General features: G+C 43.0%; 1 protein-coding gene across 7 annotated transcripts in view; it reads left to right on the top strand.

Moving 5' to 3' along the window:
- Window positions 1–21,693, top strand: part of tbc1d19 (TBC1 domain family, member 19) — a 317,152-nt gene that overhangs the window by 160,227 nt on the left and 135,232 nt on the right. For all 7 annotated transcript variants that reach the window (XM_070870665.1, XM_070870657.1, XM_070870654.1 and 4 more), the window contains 2 exons: window positions 26–100; window positions 4,521–4,583. In XM_070870665.1, coding sequence (XP_070726766.1) covers window positions 26–100; window positions 4,521–4,583 — 138 coding nt within the window. The remainder of the gene's footprint in view (window positions 1–25; window positions 101–4,520; window positions 4,584–21,693) is intronic.

Raw genomic sequence — 21,693 nt, 5'->3', positions numbered from 1 at the left:
ATTGCTTTCTTTTCTATATTCACAGGATTCTTTATATTATGAACAACTAAAATCGAATGTGATTCAACATGATCTTTTAGTTGACAGCCTCATCTACAAGGTATGCAACAAATCTTTTCCTTTTTCCACCAAGGGCGTAGACCCTCCGGCATGCGTGGTGCCCTGTTCCCCTGCCCTGGCTCCTGCACACTTGTACCCAGTGACTCACCACGTGCAGATCCCTCCTCTAATGTCCGAGTAGATTCTGAGCTGGTGGCTCCAACAGGGAGCTCAAGTGACAGTGCATCTTCATTATCACTCTATTCATTTTCTCCTACTGGTTGAGGACCATCAATATCCTGGTGATCTGAAATTAAAAAGGGACAAGGGCTTGGTTGTGTGGGGAGAGCAAAGAGATAGAATTGTGCGCTGACAGCATCCGTAGTTTCTCATTCAGAGTGTGGGGTGACAGAGAATTGAGAGGAGGGAAGGAGGATTAAGTATGCAGAAACTCTGCTATGCAATTCCTCCAGAGTGACCAGTGGGCACACACTCCGCTCTGCCCCTTCCCATTATGGACAGCACATCTCCTCAAGGGGGGAAAGAGTGTACAGTTGTACTGTTCCTCCACCACTGGCAGTCGGCTGACCCGTATTATGCTCTACCTTCTGCAAGAAAGAGGGAAGTGTGTAAGTGAGAGTCTTGCAATATGTTTGGCTGATGTGGCTGTCATGGTTGAATAACACTGTGTGCAATTCTTGTGCCCGTTTTCCCTGCGCTATCTAATTTAACCACCACTAAGTACTACTGTAGAGATAATTAACAAAGAAAGATATTTCTGATTCTATTGAAAAACAATATATTTTTGAGCTATATCCATTTAATATTTAAGTATTTTAAAAAGTAGTGTTTTCATGTATTTCAGAAGATTACAAAGGGTGGTGAGTGTAGTATTCTCTTGTTTCCAATCCATATTGGCAAAATAACACTGTAAAAGTTGTAAAAGTTGCACCAATTTATAATTCCCTTTTTTTTTAATCGGAAAATCATCAGAAATTCTTAATGGTTGTTCACCAAATATGGTGTTCCCTAGGTGCATGACACTAAATGAAAACTCATTCCTTTATTAAAATTGTGGGATTGATGAGGTTATAAATATTGTACCTCATTTGCAGCATGTTTCTGCACATTATTTTACGTACACTTTTCTTCGAATCATCCTTGATGAGCGATGGGCACCAGCTGCTGAATCTGTTCCGCAAAGTTTAACATTTTTGCTTGTTAATTATCCCACTCGAATAATTTAAAGTGGCACTGAATTCTGGATCGGTAAGATTTATTTCAATGGTATGTTCAACAAATATGTTCGGCAATAATACTATAGTGCTGCCGAGTTGTGCAAAATTTGTTTTTCACCATAAGCATTTAATCCTTTCTCTAAAGCATGTAGACGATTAATTTTAATGCTGTTTTATACGTATTTTCATCTATTTGGACATTGTTTTTAATATAATAAAATACCTGAAAATCTAGTCTTTCTGGCTTAACACCCCCAAACCCCCCCAGGGAGGAGGCAACCAACTGTTATTTCCCTCAGTGGTCTCTGGTACACTCTCTCATTTCCCGACCCCCCCCCCACCCGCCTAGAGTGGGCACATTTTGGCTTCATTGGGCAAGCGCTGTAGATGTACTCAATAGTGACACAGGCAACTCATTTGGCATTCAAAGTAGAGAACCTCCCCCAACCCCAGAAGGTTTGCCAGGGGTCATTGGTAGAGGTTCTTGGAAGACGTCTCTCACCCCTTACACCAAGATGTGTCTTTCCTACCCACCAACCCTCTGCAGATTTATGACCCCAGAGTGCCTATATTTTACCATTTATGAACATAATGCCAAAAATGTCAAGTGAATCTTCTGTACACGTTAAAGCTTTACTGCAAAACTGACAGTTGATGGAACCATTCTATGATTCTAGCACGGAAGAAGGCCATTCGGCCCGTCAAGTCCTTGCCAGGTCTTGGCAAGAGCACTTTAGCTATTCCCACTTCCCCGCCCTAGCCCTGCAAATTTTTTTCCTTAAGATACTTATCCAACTCCGTTTTGAAAGATAAAATTGAGTCTGCCTCCAACACCCTTTCAGGCAGTGCATTCCAGATCCTAACCACGCGCATAAAAGTGTTTTCTTATGTCACCTTTGGTTCTTTTGCCAAACAACTTAAATCTGTGTCCTCTGGTTCTCGACCCTTCTGCCAATGGGAACAGTTTCTCTCTATCTACTCTGTCCCAACCCCTCATGATTTTGAATACTTTCTATCAAATCTCCTCTCAATCTTCTCTGCTCTAAGGAGAACAACCCTAGTTTCTCCAGTCCCTCATCCCTGGAATCATTCTCATAAATCTTTTCTGCACCCTCTCTAAGGCCTTCACATACTTCCTAAAGTACGGTGCCCAGAATTGGACACAATACTCCAGTTGAGGCCGAACCAGTGTTTTATACAGGCCCATCATAATTTCCACGCTTTTGTACTAGCTGGATTTTCGGCTTTTCCAATTTTGGGGTGTTAATTGAGGCAAGGCGTTAAAAATAGCGCCTGAAAATAGTTTTCGCCCTCAACTGCAGGTTTTGGCAAAAATGTAAGTTGGAGGAGTGTTGGCGTTATCATCATCATCATAGGCGGTCCCTTGGAATTGAGGAAGACTTGCTTCCACTCTTAAAATGAGTCCTTAGGTGGCTGAACAGTCCAAACGAGAACTACAGACCATGTCACAGGTAGTACAGATAGTCGTTGAGGGTAAGGGAGGATGGAACAGATTTGCCGCATGCTCTTTCCGCTGCGTGCGCTTGATTTCTGCATGCTCTCGGCGATGAGACTCAAGGTGCTCAGCGCCCTCCCGTATGCACTTCCTCCACTTAGGGCGGTCTTTGGCCAGAGACTCCCAGGTGTCAGTGGGGATGCTGTACTTTATCAGGGATGCTTTGTGGGTGTCCTTGTAACGTTTCCTGTGCCCACCTTGGGCTCGTTCCGAGTACAGTGCTTGCTTTGGGAGTCTTGTGTCTGGCATGCGGACATTGTGTGGTTATTGCTTCAATGCTGGGGATGTTGGCCTGGTCGAGGACGATAATGTTGGTGTGTCTGTCCTCCCAGGGGATTTGTAGGATCTTGCTGAGACATTGTTGGTGGTATTTCTCCAGCGATTTGAGGTGGCGTTAACTCAAGCGTTGTACAATGGACTTTGTGCACCCGAGCGGTGGTAAAGAAGTTTCATTCTTGTTTAGTGCCCTGCAACATAACGTTGTATATTGTACAGTTTCATTTTAGTGGGGGGAGTTTTTGTAACTTTGTTGCATTAAAATAAATGAATCGTTACTTGCCATTGGTGTCTTGTGCATCATTCCAACGTTCACAGGAGATGTGCCTTCATCTGCCATTAGAGTGCCATTACAACTCCAGTGAGAAAATTTAATGGGGGCATTACTAGCTTGCCAGCATATCATGCGCCATGCAATTACCAGACGGCATCAAGCTGGAAGAAGAACTCTTGGCCATGTTGACCCATGGATGAGAAGAGGCCGAAGACATCTGGGGAGGAGGCCTCACCCCCCGCCCCCCCCCCCCCCCCATGGGTTTACAGGCACCAACCACTCATACCTCCAGCTCTCTGAGGAGCAGTGTGTGAAAAGGCTGGAAAGTGGGATTAGGCTGGATAGCTCTTTGTCGGCTGGCACGAACACAATGGCCTGAATGGCCTCCTTCTGTGCTGTAAATGTCTATGATTCCATGATTCTATATGCCTATAGAAGACTTTTGGATTACCTTTTATGTTAGCTGCCATTCTACTTTCATACCCTCTCTTTGCCCCTCTTATTTTCTTCTTCACTTCTCCTCTGAACTTCCTATATTTAGCCTGATTCTCATATGTATTCTCAATCTGACCTGATATCTGTCACACTCGCTCTTTTTCTGCTTCATCATACTTTCTTACAGTTAAAAGATTTCAAGTGAGTTCTGATTGCAAGTGTTGCCTATCCACTAACTGGAGTAGTTTTTAATTTTCTTCCCTGAGGAAAATAGATGTTACTGAGGTTCAGCACCGTTTGGTTTCACCTCTGAGACCTGGGTTCCAATCTAGCCCAGATTGATGTCATAGAACCTTTCTCTTTCTGCTCGCTGTAAAACTCTTGTTTGAAAAGAGCTTACACAATTTTAAATCAGTTCCTTATGGGCATTGGTTGATACTAAATTAGGAATTCATTTAACAAAGCATGCAGAAACAGCAGGGGTATGCTGCTTTGGTTGAGGTTAAAGCATAATGCTGAGGCAGAGGAATGGGAGTTTAATACTTCAACTCATTGCTCTCTGCCCAATTTGAGAGTGCTGCCAGAAGTTGGAAAATATTCTCTTTCTTGGCATGGACGGTGAAAGTTCATCCTTTATTTCTCCCCCACCCCTCCCCCAAAAAAGGAACATTTATTGATCAATTGAAAAAAATTGTGGAGAGATTTTGTAATTTCCTGTCTAATTTCTCTTCTTTTGTTCTAGGATGTGAAGCTAACAGCTAGCAATGATGACTACTATTTTGTATTTGAAGATTATTTGTATCAGGTCAGTTGAAATGTTTCAGATGAATCCAATAAAGGAATAGAATGCTTAATTTCATTATGGCTATTATTTTTAAAGGAAATTGTAATGGGAAGTGTTGAGAGATTAAAAGATGCAAATAAAAATAATGTAGACTTTTGGGGCTAGAAATTCGGTTCTTAGCGAAAACGGTATTATTTTGCCAAAATTATCACTATCAGGCCGGAAATTCAACCTTTAGTTTGTGCAGTGGTAAAAATTGATGTTGCACAAGGATTCGCGGCGCAAATCGCGATCCTCGCCAACTTTAGTCCGAGGCTGATACCGCTGCGAGTTGGGCGGAAGTCCATGATCAGTTCAGCCATGATCTTATTAAATGGCGGAGCAGGCTCGAGGGGCCAAGTGGCCTACACCTGCTCCTATTTCTTATGTTCTTAAAATCATCAAAAAATAAATTGCAAAAAACAAAAAAAAAGATTCACAAAATATTTACAAGACACTTGCGTATCAAATCGCTGAAAAAAAATTCAAAAATAAAAACATTAACTTAACTTTTTGCAGATCTTCATACTTACCGCTGCTGGCAGGGCTGTTATGACAGGTTTTCCCCTGTCAGTATTCTGAGCACATAATACGGGTGAGGAGAGAGCCAAATTTTTGGCGCAAACATTATTTCGGCTCCTCTGTCAAGCGGTACGTGGAAAGCGTCACCCCAAAACGTTACCGAATTTCCCGTCGACCGGGTTTTGGCCAAATATGGTGAAATATCGCCAAAAACCCGTTCGCAAAGTTGGCGAATTTCTAGCCCTTTATGTTTAGGATTTTGCATAAGCCTTTTGTATTCTTCTTTTAAGAATATGATTTTTTTTTTAAGTTCTTAAATCTCTAATATTTATTAAGATACTTTTAAATTTTTGCTGTAAAATGAAGCTTTCGTGGCATTTTTACTGCAGTAACTAGTTTTGGGATAGGTAGCTGTAGTTTGGATTCAATCATGGGATCAAACCTCACTTCAGAGACTTGACCACATAATCTAGGCTGATTCTTCTGTTCAGTACTCAGGGGGTACTGCACTAAGGGAGTGCCGTCTTTTTGATAAGATGTTAAACGAAGCCCGATCTGCCTCTCAGTTACTCCCATAAGATATACTAGCAGTGCCCAATCCTTTGAAATCTCATGTGCAGGCTCAGACCTGGTTCAGTGTTACTGTTACAGAAAAAACAGCTAGCCAGGCAATAAGAGAACACAGCTCAGCTGACTTTCTGCCACCATTATAGTATGCCTGTTCAATCTAAACAGGGAGAAAATGAGTTATCTGTAAATTACCTCTGTAATGGCCTTGTGATTAGCAGTACCATGTAACAACCAGATACACTCCATCTTCTCTATTGTTTGAACTTTAGGCTTCCTGTTTGAGCCTCAGCCCTTGCTTGTCAGTTGCCCTCGTCCAACCACCCAAGTCTTTGCAGCTTCCATTGTTTTACAAGTCTCAATGGTTGGTTGTCACTCACTCACCAGTTTGTCTAAATTCTGTTATTCTGCACTCCTGTGCCTCAGCTTCTCTGCCCACAAACAGTTGATTTACTACTGACCGCGATTTTAGTTACCTCAGTGGGTCTGTGTGGGCGATGTCGGTAGTGGGCCGGGACCCCGCTGCTGGCTCCACTTTGCTGTTTGAAATGACTTTCTGTTGATTGGGCTTGTTAAGCCCACCCAGCGCGTTTCCCGGCCCAATTAGAAGAAGCAGGTCTGGTGATGTCATTTGATGATGTGTCATCAGCCGGTTTTCTTAAAGGGACCATTGCCTCATTTGTCTTGACATTTGTGCTGTTAGTATTCTACAGCATTGAGGTGCTACAAACACTGACAATGACTGCACAAAGGCACAGGGCTGCACCCAGGCTCTCCCATGACTCCCTCCATATGCTGTCACTTCCTCCATATGTTTATGGAGGGAGTCACAGAATGCAGGGAGGTCCTCTTCCCTTCCCATGGACGGAAGAGATCTCCCTAGGAGATCAACACAGCGTGGTTGCACATTGCAGAGGAGGGCACAAGCAGGGATGTGGTCAGGAGGACCTGGGTGCAGTGCCGCAAACATTTCAATGATCTCAGTAGATCACAAAATGTTAGTACAAAGCCACACTGAACCTCATCCTGCAGCGCCTCTCATCACATCCCCATCACTCTGCCTTCCCTACTCTACTCGTGCACATCCTTACTCACACCAACTTACCTTGCACCCCCACCCATTCCTCTCTGTCTATATTATCATATCCCCATTTCACTAGCCACCCTTCACACTGTAGGGAGTGGTGTGTGGGGTCAGTTTGCCTTCCCTGACCCAGAGCGGCTGCGAGTCGCTTCCACTCCCTGGTTCTCGAGCCTGGATTTATTAATCAGGGTATGATAAAGTACAGCAGACAACTGCTTTGTACAAAGACGGTATGGATTTTATTCAAGAAAGCAAATAACACAAATACACTCCAGTAAAACTGTAAAATCTTACAAAAGGTTCCAAACAATGGGGAATACTTTATTACAGGTAATGAACACAACATAAATACCTCCCACCTCCCACTTACTCTCTAGCTAAGTTAGACTCTAGGGCAACAGGGATAATGCTCACCAATCCTTCCTTTGACAGTTAGGGCTGTTTCGCGGTCCCTGGATTCTTTGGTTATAGCCAGTTTGCCTTGCTGTACCCTGGACGTGGCAGAAGACCTCTGCTGCGCATTGAAGCCAGTTGGGGCGAGTTCTTTTCTCCGATGTCGCGATGATTCTTCCTGCTTTTTCTTGCCGTGTGCTCTCGATCTTGTTGTTCCGAAGTGCTTGGTCAGAAAAGTTATTTCTGTGATGGTCAGAATAGAGAAAGCTCTCTTGGTATGATAGGCCCTATTATACTTTGAGAGGCTTCCTTATCTGCGCCCGAAAGCAACCTTGGTTCTTTGTTTAAGTTTTGCAGCCCAGCTAACTGAAACTTGATTAAGTGGTTTTAATCTGGCGTTGATGGGCTTTTCTGAGTTGGTGAGCTCTTGTCCATTGTGATAGTCTGGCCTGATCCAGATATTTCTATACCTGTTGAAAAGGTGTTGGAATATGTATGTGACATTTGGGTCTTCTGGGTGGGGTGGATAATGTTTCTTCCATGGTCGATTGTTAAAATGTAAATGTCTTCTAGGGACAGGTTTCGAGGGTAAACAGTTCCCAGACAATTTGATTAGCTCCAATGTCCAAACTGGCCCTTTAGAGATTGACCCCACCCCTTTTCTTGCAGACCCAACATTCACCTTTTAAAAATCCCAAATTTGATTAAAGTTCATAGTTTCTTCCATGTGTATTTCAGGATTTCAAACTTTCTGGTAGATAGTCCCAAATTAAATTTCCTTTCCAATAAGTCCAAACACTGGGGGGATCTCCCTCAAATTTTGCACCCTTCAGTGACGTGTCATCAGCCGGTTTCCTTAAAGGGACCATGGCCACATTTGTCTTGACATTTGTGCTGTTAGTGTTCTACAGCATTGAGGTGCTACAAGCACTGACAATGACTGCACAAAGGCACAGGACTGCACAAAGGCACAGGGCTGCACCCAGGCTCTCCCATGACTCCCCCCATATGCTGTGACTTCCTCCATATGCTTATGGAGGAGATTACAGAATGCAGGGAGGTCCTTTTCCCTTCCCATGAACGGAAGAGATCTCCCTAGGAGATCAACACAGCGTGGTTGCACATTGCAGAGGAGGGCACAAGCAGGGATGTGGTCAGGAGGACCTGGGTGCAGTGCCGCAAACATTTCAATGATCTCAGTGGATCACAAAACGTTAGTACAAAGCCACACTCAACCTCATCCTGCTGTGCCTCTCATCACACCCCCATCACTCTGCCTTCCCTACCCTACTCGTGCATATCCTTACTCACACCAACTTACCTTGCACCTCCACCCATTCCTGTCTATCTATATTATCATATCCCCATCTCACTAGCCACCCCTCACACTTACCCTCATCCTTGTGCAATCATACCAACTAAAAACACACAAGGGTAAACGCTTAGGTATTTTATGCAATGTTCTTATAAAGTTTCTGTTAATATGGTGTCAAACATTGAAACGTTTATTTTCAACTCTTTGCTTTCTTGGACAGATTTGTGTGCACCTTTGGAAGTGGCTTAGTGGGTTGCAGTGAATGGTGAGACATAACGGTACACCCCACAATGGTGATGAGTGTGAAAGGAATGGCTTGGGCATTGTAGGGATGCTTTATAGTGTTGGTGCGGGGTGGTGCCAATCTGGCACATCATGTGGCAGCCAGGGTATACAGAGTCAAGTGAAGTAGATTTGGTCATGGTGAGGCCACCCCTGGTCTTGCCCTCTGTCCTGTGCAGCATCAGTTGATTGCGAAGAAGGTTGGTGTTGGTGCTGTTGGTGTCGGAGCTGATCGTGGTGAGATTCTGCGGACCAAGGTGAGTGAGTATAATGGGCACCCATGTTGATGGAATGGATGACAGGTGAAGTAGAGATGACACAAGTACTCGGTCAATGGTGAGAGTTCTTCCAATGAGGTGAGAGTGGAAAGTTGAAAGCTGGAAATGGAGTGAGAAAAAGCATCTGCCTTTTACTGTATATTTTAAGCTGTCAAGTAATCAACTGGAGCAATGGCCACTGAACTCACTCCTGAGCTTGACAGCTGTGGTCTGCGCACAGCAGAGAAACCGTGGTCATGAAGTTAAAGATAAAAGGAAAGTGAAAAAGGGCTGTTAAGCATCTGGCAACTAGATACTAATCATTTTAATTAGTTTCCCCGCTGCTGCCAGTCGGGTCTGCTCAGCGTTGACAGACCCGAAATTGTGAAAAGCATGTGACATAGACATAGACATAGAAAATAGGTGCAGGAGTAGGCCATTCGGCCCTTCTAGCCTGCACTGCCATTCAATGAGTTCATGGCTGAACATGCAACTTCAGTACCCCATTCCATGTGGCAGCGGGTTCACAGCGTAGTCCCAACCCGCTGTTTGGTTTTAAAAAAATACATTCCCACCCAACCCAACCGCTAACCCCCCAGAGAATTCCGGCCACTGTCTTTTTTTAAGTATGACAATTTTTTAAAACTTTATTTCTTCTCTGACAATCAGCTTTCCCATTGGAGTTAATTATGATTTAATACCGACAATTTCCCATTGTGCATTTTCCTACTATTATTCTTGCTACTGTTTTTGCTGCTAGGTTTTACACGGTATAACTGGAAGGAAATGGTGTGTGAGATTATAATTTAGTTGGAATCTTACTGAAGAATGCGCTTCTGTTTTACTGAGAATAGGTGCTTCGAAAATATTACAAGGAAGATAATTTTAGAAATGGAAATATTGGTGATTTTGTAAAGTCTTCAATAAATGTAAAACCAATTGGTGAGATTGTACAATAAAACTAAAGCTGAGAAAAACACTGTCCTTAAAATCACACACTAATCTTCAGTTTGAACAACATCAAATATCTGACTGCTGTTCGGCACTGTGGAAAGTCGTTCTGCTAATGGCTACAATAGCACTTTTCTTTAATTAGTTACATTATTTGATAATTTAAAATCAAATTGTACTATGATTTAAGAGAGCTGTCAATTGGTCATCATATAAAATGAGTTAACCTAATGTTAACAATTACTTTTCTGTTAACTTAAAAAATAACTGTTCATTTTTATAGAAGGAAGGAAAATAAATTGTCATCAGCTGCTTTGTGAAATTAATCATTGCTTCTTGGATCTAATAATCAATCACAAGCTTTTACCAATTTAATTTTCAATTTGCTGGATTGTATTTTTTCTTCAGCTATACACTTCGAATATCTCAAGTTTTCATGGTGATCTAATAGTACTCTAAAACATTTTTCAGCTGAGACAGTGGTAGAGAATCTTACAGGAGCAATGATCCTTGTGATCTCTGTGGCAAAAACTCTAGCCTTCGTAAGGTTAATTTGATTGCAGCCATACCAAAATGGAATCTCCAACATTTGGCAGTAGGGATAAAAACATAAGACCATAAGAAATAGGAGCAGGAGTAGGCCATTTGGACCCTCGAGCCTGCTCCGTCATTCAATAAGATCATGGCTGATCTAATCTTGGCTTCACTTCCGTACCTGCTCCCCATAAACCTTGAATCCCTTATCATTCAAAAATATGTCTATCTTCATCTTAAATATATTCAGCATCCACAGCTCTCTGGGGTAGAGAATTCCAAAAATTCAAGCCCCTCTGAGAGAAGAAATTCCTACTCATTTTTGTTTTTAAATATATTCTGAAATTCCGCTTATTTGAAATTATGCCCCCTAGTTCTAGATTCCTCCACGAGGGGAAACATCCTCTCTTCATCTATCCTGTCAAGCCCCCTCAGAACCTTATATGTTTCAATAAGAACACCTCTCATTCTTCTAAGCTCTAATGAGTATAGGCCCAACCCGCTCAACCTTTCTTCATAAGACAGCCACTTCATCTCAGGAATTAACCTCGTGAACCTTCTCTGAACTGCCTCCAATGTAAGTATACCCCTCCTTAAATAAGGAGTAAGGAGACCAAAACTGTATGCAGTACTCATATAATCATAGAAACTTACAGCACAGAAGGAGGCCATTTCGGCCCGTCGTGTCCACGCCGGCAGACCAAGAGCTATCCAGTCTAATCCCACTTTCCAGCTCTTGGTCTGTAGCCCTATAGGTTATGGCACCTAAAGTGCATATCCAAGTATCTTTTAAAATGTGGAGAGGCTTTCTGCCTCTACCACCCTTTCAGGCAGGGAGTTCCAGACCCCCACCACCCTCGAGGTGAAGAAATTTCCCCTCATATGCCCCCTGGTTGTTGACCTTTCTGCCAAGGAAATCAGGTCCTTCCTATCCAGGCCCCTCATAATTTTATACACCTCAATCAGATCTCCCCTCAGCCTCCTCTGTTCCAAAGTAAACAGATCTAGCATCTTCAATCTTTCCTCCATATAAAGCCAAAATTCTCCAGCCCAGGCAATATTCTTGTAAATCTCCTCTGGACTCTTTCCAGTGCAATCACATCTTTCCTGTAATGTGGTGACCAGTACTGCAGCTGTGGCCTAACCAGTGTTTTATACAGTTCTAGTATAAAAGGGAGGGAGAACAGCCAGTTGTCATGGTGCACATTAGTACCAACGACATAGGTAAAAAAGGGGATAAGGTCCTACGAAACGAATTTAAGGAGCAAGGAGCTAGGAGCTAAATTAAAAAGTAGGACCTTAAAAGTAGGAATCTCGGGATTTCTACCAGTGCCACGTGCTAGTCAGAGTTGGAATCGCAAGATAGCGCAGATGAATACATGGCTTGAGCAGTGGTGCAGCAGGGAGGGATTCAAATTCCTGGGGCATTGGAACCGGTTCTGGGGGAGGTGGGACTAGTACAAACCGGACGGTCTGCACCTGGGCAGGACCGGAACCAATGTCCTAGGGGGAGTGTTTGCTAGTGCTGTTGGGGAGGAGTTAAACTAATATGGCAGGGGGGTGGGAACCAATGCAGGGAGACAGAGGAAAACAAAAAGGAGACAAAAGCAAAAGAAAGAAAGAAGATGAGGAAAAGTGGAGGGCAGAGAAACCCAAGGCAAAGAACAAAAAGGGCCACTGTACAGCAAAATTCTTAAAGGACAAAAGGGTGTTAAAAAAACAAGCCTGAAGGCTTTGTGTCTTAATGCAAGGAGTATCCGTAATAAGGTGGATGAATTAACTGTGCAAATAGATGTTAACAAATATGATGTGATTGGGATTACAAAGACGTGGCTCCAGGATGATCAGGGCTGGGAACTCAACATCCAGGGGTGTTCAACATTCAGGAAGGATAGAATAAAAGGAAAAGGAGGTGGGGTAGCATTGCTGGTTAAGGAGGAGATTAATGCAACAGTTAGGAAGGACATTAGCTTGGATGATGTGGAATCTATATGGGTAGAGCTGCAGAACACCAAAGGGCAAAAAACGTTAGTGGGAGTTGTGTACAGACCTCCAAAAAGTAGTAGTGATGTTGGGGAGGGCATCAAACAGGAAATTAGGGGTGCATGCAATAAGGGTGCAGCAGTTATAATGGGTGGCTTTAATATGCACATAGATTGGGCTAACCAAACTGGAAGCAATACGGTGGAGGAGGATTTCCTCGAGTGCATAAGGGATGGTTTTCTAGACCAATATGTCGAGGAACCAACTAGCGGGGAGGCCATCTTAGACTGGGTGTTGTGTAATGAGAGAGGATTAATTAGCAATCTCGTTGTGCGAGGCCCCTTGGGAAAGAGTGACCATAATATGGTGGAATTCTGCATTAGGATGGAGAATGAAACAGTTAATTCAGAGACCATGGTCCAGAACTTCAAGAAGGGTAACTTTGAAGGTATGAGGCGTGAATTGACTAGGATAGATTGGCGAATGACACTAAAGGGGTTGACTGTGGATGGGCAATGGCAGACATTTAGAGACTGCATGGATGAACTACGACAATTGTACATTCCTGTTTGGCGTAAAAATAAAAAAGGGAAGGTGGCTCAACCGTGGCTATCAAGGGAAATCAGGGATAGTATTAAAGCCAAGGAAGTGGCATACAAATTGGCCAGAAATAGCAGCGAACCCGGGGACTGGGAGAAATTTAGAACTCAGCAGAGGAGGACAAAGGGTTTGATTAGGGCAGGGAAAATGGAGTACGAGAAGAAGCTTGCAGGGAACATTAAGACGGATTGCAAAAGTTTCAATAGATATGTAAAGAGAACAAGGTTAGTAAAGACAAACGTAGGTCCCCTGCAGTCAGAATCAGGGGAAGTCATAACGGGGAACAAAGAAATGGCGGACCAATTGAACAAGTACTTTGGTTCGGTATTCACGAAGGAGGACACAAACAACCTTGAGGATATAAAAGGGGTCGGGGGGTCTGGTAAGGAGGAGGAACTGAGGGAAATCCTATCGAGTGGAGGGTAGCCAATGTAACCCCACTTTTTAAAAAAGGAGGGAGAGAGAAAACGGAATTATAGACCGGTCAGCCTGACATCGGTAGTAGGTAAAATGGTAAAATGATGGAATCAATTATTAAGGATGTCATAGCAGCGCATTTGGAAAGAGGTGACATGATAGGTCCAAGTCAGCATGGATTTGTGAAAGGGAAATCATGCTTGACAAATCTTCTGGAATTTTTTGAGGATATTTCCAGTAGAGTGGACAAGGGAGAACCAGTTGATGTGGTATATTTGGACTTTCAGAAGGCTTTCGACAAGATCCCACACAAGAGATTAATGTGCAAAGTTAAAGCACATGGGATTGGGGGTAGTGTGCTGACATGGATTGAGAACTGGTTGGCAGACAGGAAGCAAAGAGTTGGAGTAAATGGGTACTTTTCAGAATGGCAGGCAGTGACTAGTGGGGTACCGCAAGGTTCTGTGCTGGGGCCCCAGCTGTTTACACTGTACATTAATGATTTAGACGAGGGGATTAAATGTAGTATCTCCAAATTTGCTGATGACACTAAGTTGGGTGGCAGTGTGAGCTGCGAGGAGGATGCTATGAGGCTGCAGAGCGACTTGGATAGGTTAGGTGAGTGGGCAAATGCATGGCAGATGAAGTATAATGTGGATAAATGTGAGGTTATCCACTTTGGTGGTAAAAACAGAGAGATAGACTATTATCTGAATGGTGACAGATTAGGAAAAGGGGAGGTGCAACGAGACCTGGGTGTCATGGTACATCAGTCATTGAAGGTTGGCATGCAGGTACAGCAGGCGGTTAAGAAAGCAAATGGCATGTTGGCCTTCATAGCGAGGGGATTTGAGTACAGGGGCAGGGAGGTGTTGCTACAGTTGTACAGGGCCTTGGTGAGGCCACACCTGGAGTATTGTGTACAGTTTTGGTCTCCTAACCTGAGGAAGGACATTCTTGCTATTGAGGGAATGCAGCGAAGGTTCACCAGACTGATTCCCGGGATGGCGGGACTGACCTATCAAGAAAGACTGGATCAACTGGGCTTGTATTCACTGGAGTTCAGAAGAATGAGAGGGGACCTCACAGAAACGTTTAAAATTCTGATGGGTTTAGACAGGTTAGATGCAGGAAGAGTGTTCCCAATGTTGGGGAAGTCCAGAACCAGGGGTCACAGTCTAAGGATAAGGGGTAAGCCATTTAGGACCGAGATGAGGAGAAACTTCTTGACTCAGAGAGTGGTGAACCTGTGGAATTCTCTACCACAGAAAGTTGTTGAGGCCAATTCACTAAATATATTCAAAAAGGAGTTAGATGAAGTCCTTACTACTAGGGGGATCAAGGGATATGGCGAGAAAGCAGGAATGGGGTACTGAGGTTGCATGTTCAGCCATGAACTCATTGAATGGCGGTGCAGGCTAGAAGGGCCGAATGGCCTACTCCTGCACCTATTTCCTATGTTTCTTGCTGTGGTCTTACCAACGCCCTGTACAGTTGTAGCAGGACTTCCCTATTTTTATACTCCATCCCCCTTGCAATAAAGCCAACATTCTATTTGCCTTCCTAATTACTTGCTGTACCTCCATATTAACTTATGTGCTTCATATACATGGACACCCAGATCCCTCTGTACCTCAGCATTTTGTAATCGCTCCCCATTTAAATAATAATTTACTTTTTTGTTTTTCCTACCAAAGTGAGTAACCTCACATTTTCCCACATTTTCCTCCATCTGCCGAATTTTTTGCCCACTCAGCCTATCTATATCCCTTTGCAGGTTCCTGCATCCAGCACACAACTTGCATTCCCACCTATCTTTGGCTGCATCAGCAAATTTGGTCATATTACACTCGGTCCCTTCATCCAAGTCATTAATATAGATTGTAAATAGTTGAGGCCCCAGTACTGATTCCTGTGGCACCCACTAGTTACAGTTTGCCAACCTGAAAATGACCCATTTATCCTGACACTCTGTTTTCTGTTAGTTAGCCAATCCTCTATCCATGCTAATCTGTTACCCCCAATCCCAGGAGCTTTTATCTTCTGCAGTAACCTTTTATGTGGCACTTTATCGAATGCCTTCTGGAAATCCAAATACATGACATCTACTGGTTCCCCTGTATCCACCCTGCTTGTTACATCCTCAAAGAACTACAGCAAATTTGTCAAATATGATTTCCCTTTTATAAAACCATGCTGACTTTGCTTGACTGTATTATGTTTTTCTAAATGTCCTGCTACTACTTCCTTAATATTGGACTCCAGCATTTTCCCAATGATAGATGTTAGGCTAACTGATCTATAGTTTTCCTGCTTCCTGTTTTCCAGTCCGCTGGGACCTCTCCAGAATCCAGGGATTTCTGGTAGATTACAACCAATGCATCCACTATCTCTGCAGCCACTTCTTTTAAGATCCTAGGATGCAGGCCATCAGGTCCAGGGGACTTATCCACTTTTAGTCCCAGTAGTTTGCCTCGTACTTTTTCTCTAGTAATAGTGATTGTTTGAAGTTCCTGCCTTCCTATAGACCCTCGATTATCTATTATTATTGGCTTGCTTTTAGTGTCTTCTGCCATGAAGACCGATACAAAATATTTGTTCAAAGTCTCTGCCATTTCCCTGTTTCCCATTATTAATTCCCCAGTCTCATCCTCTAAGGGACCAGCATTTACTTTAGCTACTCTCTTCCTTTTTATATATCTGTAGAACCTCTTATTGTCTGTTTTTATATTTCTTGCTAGTTTACTCTCATAAACTATATTCTCTCTCTCTCTATTATTTTTTTCGTCATCCTTTGCTGGTTTCTAAAGAAATTCCCAATCCTCTGGCCTTCCACTATTCTTCGCAACATTGTATGCTTTATTTTCAATTTGATACCATCCTTTACTTCCTTAGTTAGCCACGGATGGTTCAGCCTTCTCTTAGAGTCTTTCTTTCTCACTGGATTATATCTTTGCTGACAGTTATGAAATAGCTCCTTAAATGTCTGCCACTGCTTATCTACCGTCTTATCTTTTAATCTATTTTCCCAGTTCACTTTAGCCAATTCTCCCTTCAAACCTTTGTAATTGCCTTTATTTAAGTTCAGGACACAAGTTTGAGACCTAGCTTTCTCACTCTCAAACTGAATTTGAAATTCTACCATGCTATGATCACTCTTCCCAAGAGGATCCTTAACTATGAGATCATTAATTAATCCAGTCTTATTACACATTACCAGATCTCAAAAATAGTCTGCTCCATGGTTGTTTCCACATTGTATTGTTCTAAGAAGCAATCCCGAATACACTCTATGGACTCTTCCTCAAGGCTACCTTTGGCAATTTGATTAGTCCAATCAATATGAAGATTAAAATCACCCATGATTATTGCCGTACCTTTCTTACTAGCCTCCATTATTTCTTGTTTTATACTCTGTCCTATAATGTAGCTATTGTTAGGGGGCCTATAGACTACTCCCACCAGAGACTTCTTTCCTTCATTCTTTCTTATCTCCACTCAAACTGATACTACATCTTGATTTTCTGAGCCAATACAATTTCTCACTAGTACACTGAGCTCATCCTTCATTAACAGAGCTACTCCTTTTCCTTTTTGCCTATCCTTCCGAAATGTCAAAAAACCCTCTCTTCAGTTCCCAGTCTTGGTCACCTTGCAACCACATCTCTGAATTGGCTATCAGATCATACCCATTTATTTCTATTTGTGCCATCAATTCATCTATCTTGTTATGAATGCTGCTTGCATTCAGATAAAGAGTGCTTAAATTTGTCTCTTTACCATTTTTCCCTATTCTGACCCTAGTTTCTGATGCACTCTATGTTTATATGCTCTGTCCCCTCCTGTCACACTCTGGTTATCATAACCCCTACTGCTACCCTGCACGATTGCCTTCTCCTTTTTTTTTACTCTTAAAATTTCCATTAACCTGATCCCTCTTCTCCACCCCCCCCATACTATTTAGTTTAAAGCCCTATCTACAGCCCTAGTTATTCGATTCACCAGGACACTGGATCCCAGCCTGGTTCAAGTGAAGCCCGTCTTGACAGAACAGCTCCCTCTTATCCCAGTACTGGCGCCAGTGCCCCATGAATCGAAACCCATTTCTCCCACACCAATGTTTGAGCCACTCATTCATCTCTCTGATCTTATTTACCCTATGCAAATTTGCTCGTGGCTCAGGTAGTAATCCAGAGATTATTACCTTTGTGGTTTTGCTTTTATACTTACCTCCTAGCTGCTCATACTCCCTCAGCAGAACCTCTTTTTTTTTGTCCTACCTATATCATTGGTACCTACGTGGACCACAACAACTGGATCTTTCCCCTCCCACTCCAAGTTCCTCTCCAGCCCAGAGGAGATGTCCTTAGCCTTGGCACTAGGCAGGCAACACAACCTTCGGGACTCACGCTCTTGGCTGCAGAGAACAGTTTCTGTCCTCCTACCTATACTGTCCACTACCACTACAACATTTCTTTTTACTCCCTCAACTTGAATGGTCCTCTATACCACGGTGGTGTGGTCAGTTTGCTCATCCTCCCTGTTGGGGTAAAAACAAGGCTTCTCTTCCTCAAGGTGGACTCCCTGATATAAGGAATCGACACCTACCCGTCTGTATAGCGACCACGAAATCACTCAAACGAAACCTTGGTTTAACCAGTTTTTATTCAAGCATGCTAGGGAAAGGTTCCCATGAATACTTCTAAGAACAGAGGTTTCTGCATCGACAGTTATACATTTTCTGAGGTGTGCGACCCTCCTACAAAACCACCGATTGGCCTACTGCTATCAGCGAAGTTACATTAATTTGTTGACCCTATCAGACTGGCTCTGAGTGGTTCTTCCCCTCCTGTCCATCTCCCATCACATGTCACCCTCCCGGAATGTGTTATTCAGTGGTGTCAACTTTGCCGTAGTTCCTCATGACATGTGAAATCATCTTGCTTCCCAGGGTTTGCTATCTTGTTCCCAAACACCTGCTTTCTTATCCTGTTCCCAAGAGAACTCCAGATAAAATATCGTTCTCATGAGATTCAAATGCTGTTACAATCTGTGTTCTAGACTGTTGACTCTCCACTGCCCTTGGTGGATGTAATATTCAGAATGTAACACAACGGATGGTTCATTCGACATCAAGCTTTGCTGTGCAGCTTGCTTTGCTGTTTCCCTCTTAACCCAATGTAAGCGAGTGTATAAGCGTGCTTTACATACATAAGTGAGTTTTATATATTTGGTCAATTTACGATATATTACAATTCCTACCATAAGACAGAGGAACTCTTGATTCCTCAGAATCTCCTGATACTGATGAGCCCTACAATCTAGACCATGTGTCAGTTCAATTCACTACCTTCAGTATCCACTTTAGTACCAATCTGTCTGTCTCCACTCTAATGACCGTATTTTATCCCCTTACACTCCCTGCAGTCCCTGCTCTCATCCACACAGGGAGTAAGAACCTCGTACCTGTTGGGCAAGAGCAGGGCTGAGGCTCCTCCATCCTAGGTCCCCATACCTGCCTTACTTGTAGTCATGTAAATGTAGATTCTTTTCTCTCAATCTGGTTCAGTAAAATTACTGAGTCGAATACCTCTTGTGCTTTGAACAAAGCAGTCTTTATTTTACCGGCCGGCAAGACTTATCAGACAGAAGATATACTTTCTCGATCGAGCGTACACACTCCCTACGGATAAGTGGCGTTACATTGTCAAGGCACGATGGTTATACATTTTCGGCAAAAGATAACAAGATAGGGCTAGAGTGACATCCCAGCTCAGCCCATCTCTTTTGATCCCTCCTTCCCTTTGTCCACTCATAAGCCAACCCAAGCATGGTCCGATTTTAAACAAAGACCTTCTGTCAATGTTTCAGGTTAATAACATGATTTAATAAGACCTTGAGGTTTTTCTGCAAGCTGTGGGTTTTGTTTCAATATGTGTTAGTGTTGTAACATTTCGCAGTCTCGAGTCTGAGATGTCATGGCTATTCCTCCATGAATTGTTTGTTAGCTTATACTGTCCCTATACAATTCCCACGTTCTCAACTTCAATGTCTCTATACATTTTTAAACATTCACAGTCACACCCTCCTGTTCCTGACCACAGACCAAATTAGAATTATTTCATCTAATGTTACTCTCTGCTGGAACACAGTGTCCAGGTAACTCTCTCCCTCCTTGATGTGTTGCAGTGTCTGAAGCTCGGACTCTAGCTCATCAATTCTTGAGTCGAATTCCTCGAGCAGCCAACACTTACTGCAGATGTGGTCGCTGTGGATCACACTGGTGTCCACCAGCTCCCACATTCTGCAGCTACAACACATCGCCTGCTCTGCCATCTCTAATGCATTTTATATAAGTAATTAAGTTTTCAAGTTAGGAAGTATCAATTTTCTGTTTAGTTTTTAATCCCAGCTCTTAATTTAAAGCAATGCCCAAGTTTAGAAAAAAAGAGAGAAATACTGACCAACCAATCAGTTACGTGCTTTCCTATGGCATCATACTTTGACTTATTTTTACTTCTCGCCCCTCACAGGTCCATTTGCGCTGCTCCCGGCTCGCTCTTTTATCCCCCGCTGGTTTGCTGGTGTCACGCTGTTTAAATCTTCCGGCTGCTGGTCGACTCTCGCGCTCTTTTATCCCTCGCTGGTCTGCTCGTCTCGCGCTGTTTGAATCTCCCGGATGTCATCAAGCTGACTAAGCAGCTTATCTCATTGAAATATTTTCACAGCCCATAAACCAGGAAATAAAAAACAGCTTTTATGCTTCACTTTTTAACATTTTTAGAGAGTGAAACAAAGATTGGAAAAAACATATAGGATTGAGAGAGAAGCTGAAATATAAACAAACTAAAAAAATAAACTATTTTTTTTAATAATGAAGAAATTTGACACTCCACAACTATAAAATTACTTTTTCAGGGTCAGAACAGTTGTTCAGCTGTTAAAAACCCAGTTTAACCTCATTAGCCAAGGCTTAACTTTTTATGGTGATTTTAGAACATAAGAACATAAGAAATAGGAACAGGAGTAGGTCATACGGCCCCTCGAGCCTGCTCTGCCATTCAATAAGATCATGGCTGATCTGATCATGGAATCAGCTCCACTTCTCCGCCCGCTCCCCATAACCCCTTATCCCCTTATCGTTTAAGAAACTGTCTATTTCTGTCTTAAATTTATTCAATGTCCCAGCTTCCACAGCTCTCTGAGGCAGCGAATTCCACAGATTTACAACCCTCTGAGAGAAGAAATTTCTCCTCATCTCTGTTTTAAATGGGCGGCCCCTTATTCTAAGATCATGTCCTCTAGTTCTAGTCTCCCCCATCAATGGAAACATCCTCTCTGCATCCACCTTGTCAAGCCCCCTCATAATCTTATACGTTTCGATAAGATCACCTCTCATTCTTCTGAATTCCAATGAATAGAGGCCCAACCTACTCAGCCTTTCCTCATAAGTCAACTCCCTCATCCCCGGAATCAACCTAATGAACCTTCTCTGCGCTGCCTCTAAAGCAAGTATATCCTTTCGTAAATATGGAAACCAAAACTGCACGCAGTATTCCAGGTGTGGCCTCACCAATACCTTATATAGCTGTAGCAAGACTTCCCTGCTTTTATACTCCATCCCCTTTGCAATAAAGGCCAAGATACCATTGGCCTTCCTGATCATTTGCTATACCTGCATGCTATCCTTTTGCGTTTCAGGCACAAGTGCCCCCAGGTCCCACTGTACTGCGGCACTTTGCAATCTTTCTCCATTTAAATAATAACTTGCTCTTTGATTTTTTTCTGCCAAAGTGCATGACCTCACACTTTCCAACATTATACTCCATCTGCCAAATTTTTGCCCACTCACTTAGCCTGTCTATGTCTTTTTGCAGGTTTTTTTGTGTCCTCCTCACACATTGCTTTTCCTCCCATCTTTGTTTCGTCAGCAAACTTGGCTATGTTACACTCAGTCCCTTCTTCCAAGTCGTTAATATAGATTGTAAATAGTTGGGGTCCCAGCAGTGATCCCTGCGGCACCCCACTAGTTACTGGTTGCCAACCAGAAAATGAACTAATTATCCCGACTCTCTGTTTTCTGTTAGTTAGCCAATCCTCTATCCGTGCTAATATATTACCCCAACCCCGTTAACTTTTATCTTGTGCAGTAACCTTTTATATGGCACCTTGTCAAATGCCTTCTGG

This window comes from Pristiophorus japonicus, chromosome 2 (assembly GCF_044704955.1).
Source record: "Pristiophorus japonicus isolate sPriJap1 chromosome 2, sPriJap1.hap1, whole genome shotgun sequence".
Classification (NCBI taxonomy): domain Eukaryota; kingdom Metazoa; phylum Chordata; class Chondrichthyes; family Pristiophoridae; genus Pristiophorus; species Pristiophorus japonicus.
This window is presented reverse-complemented; position numbering and strand designations above follow the sequence as displayed.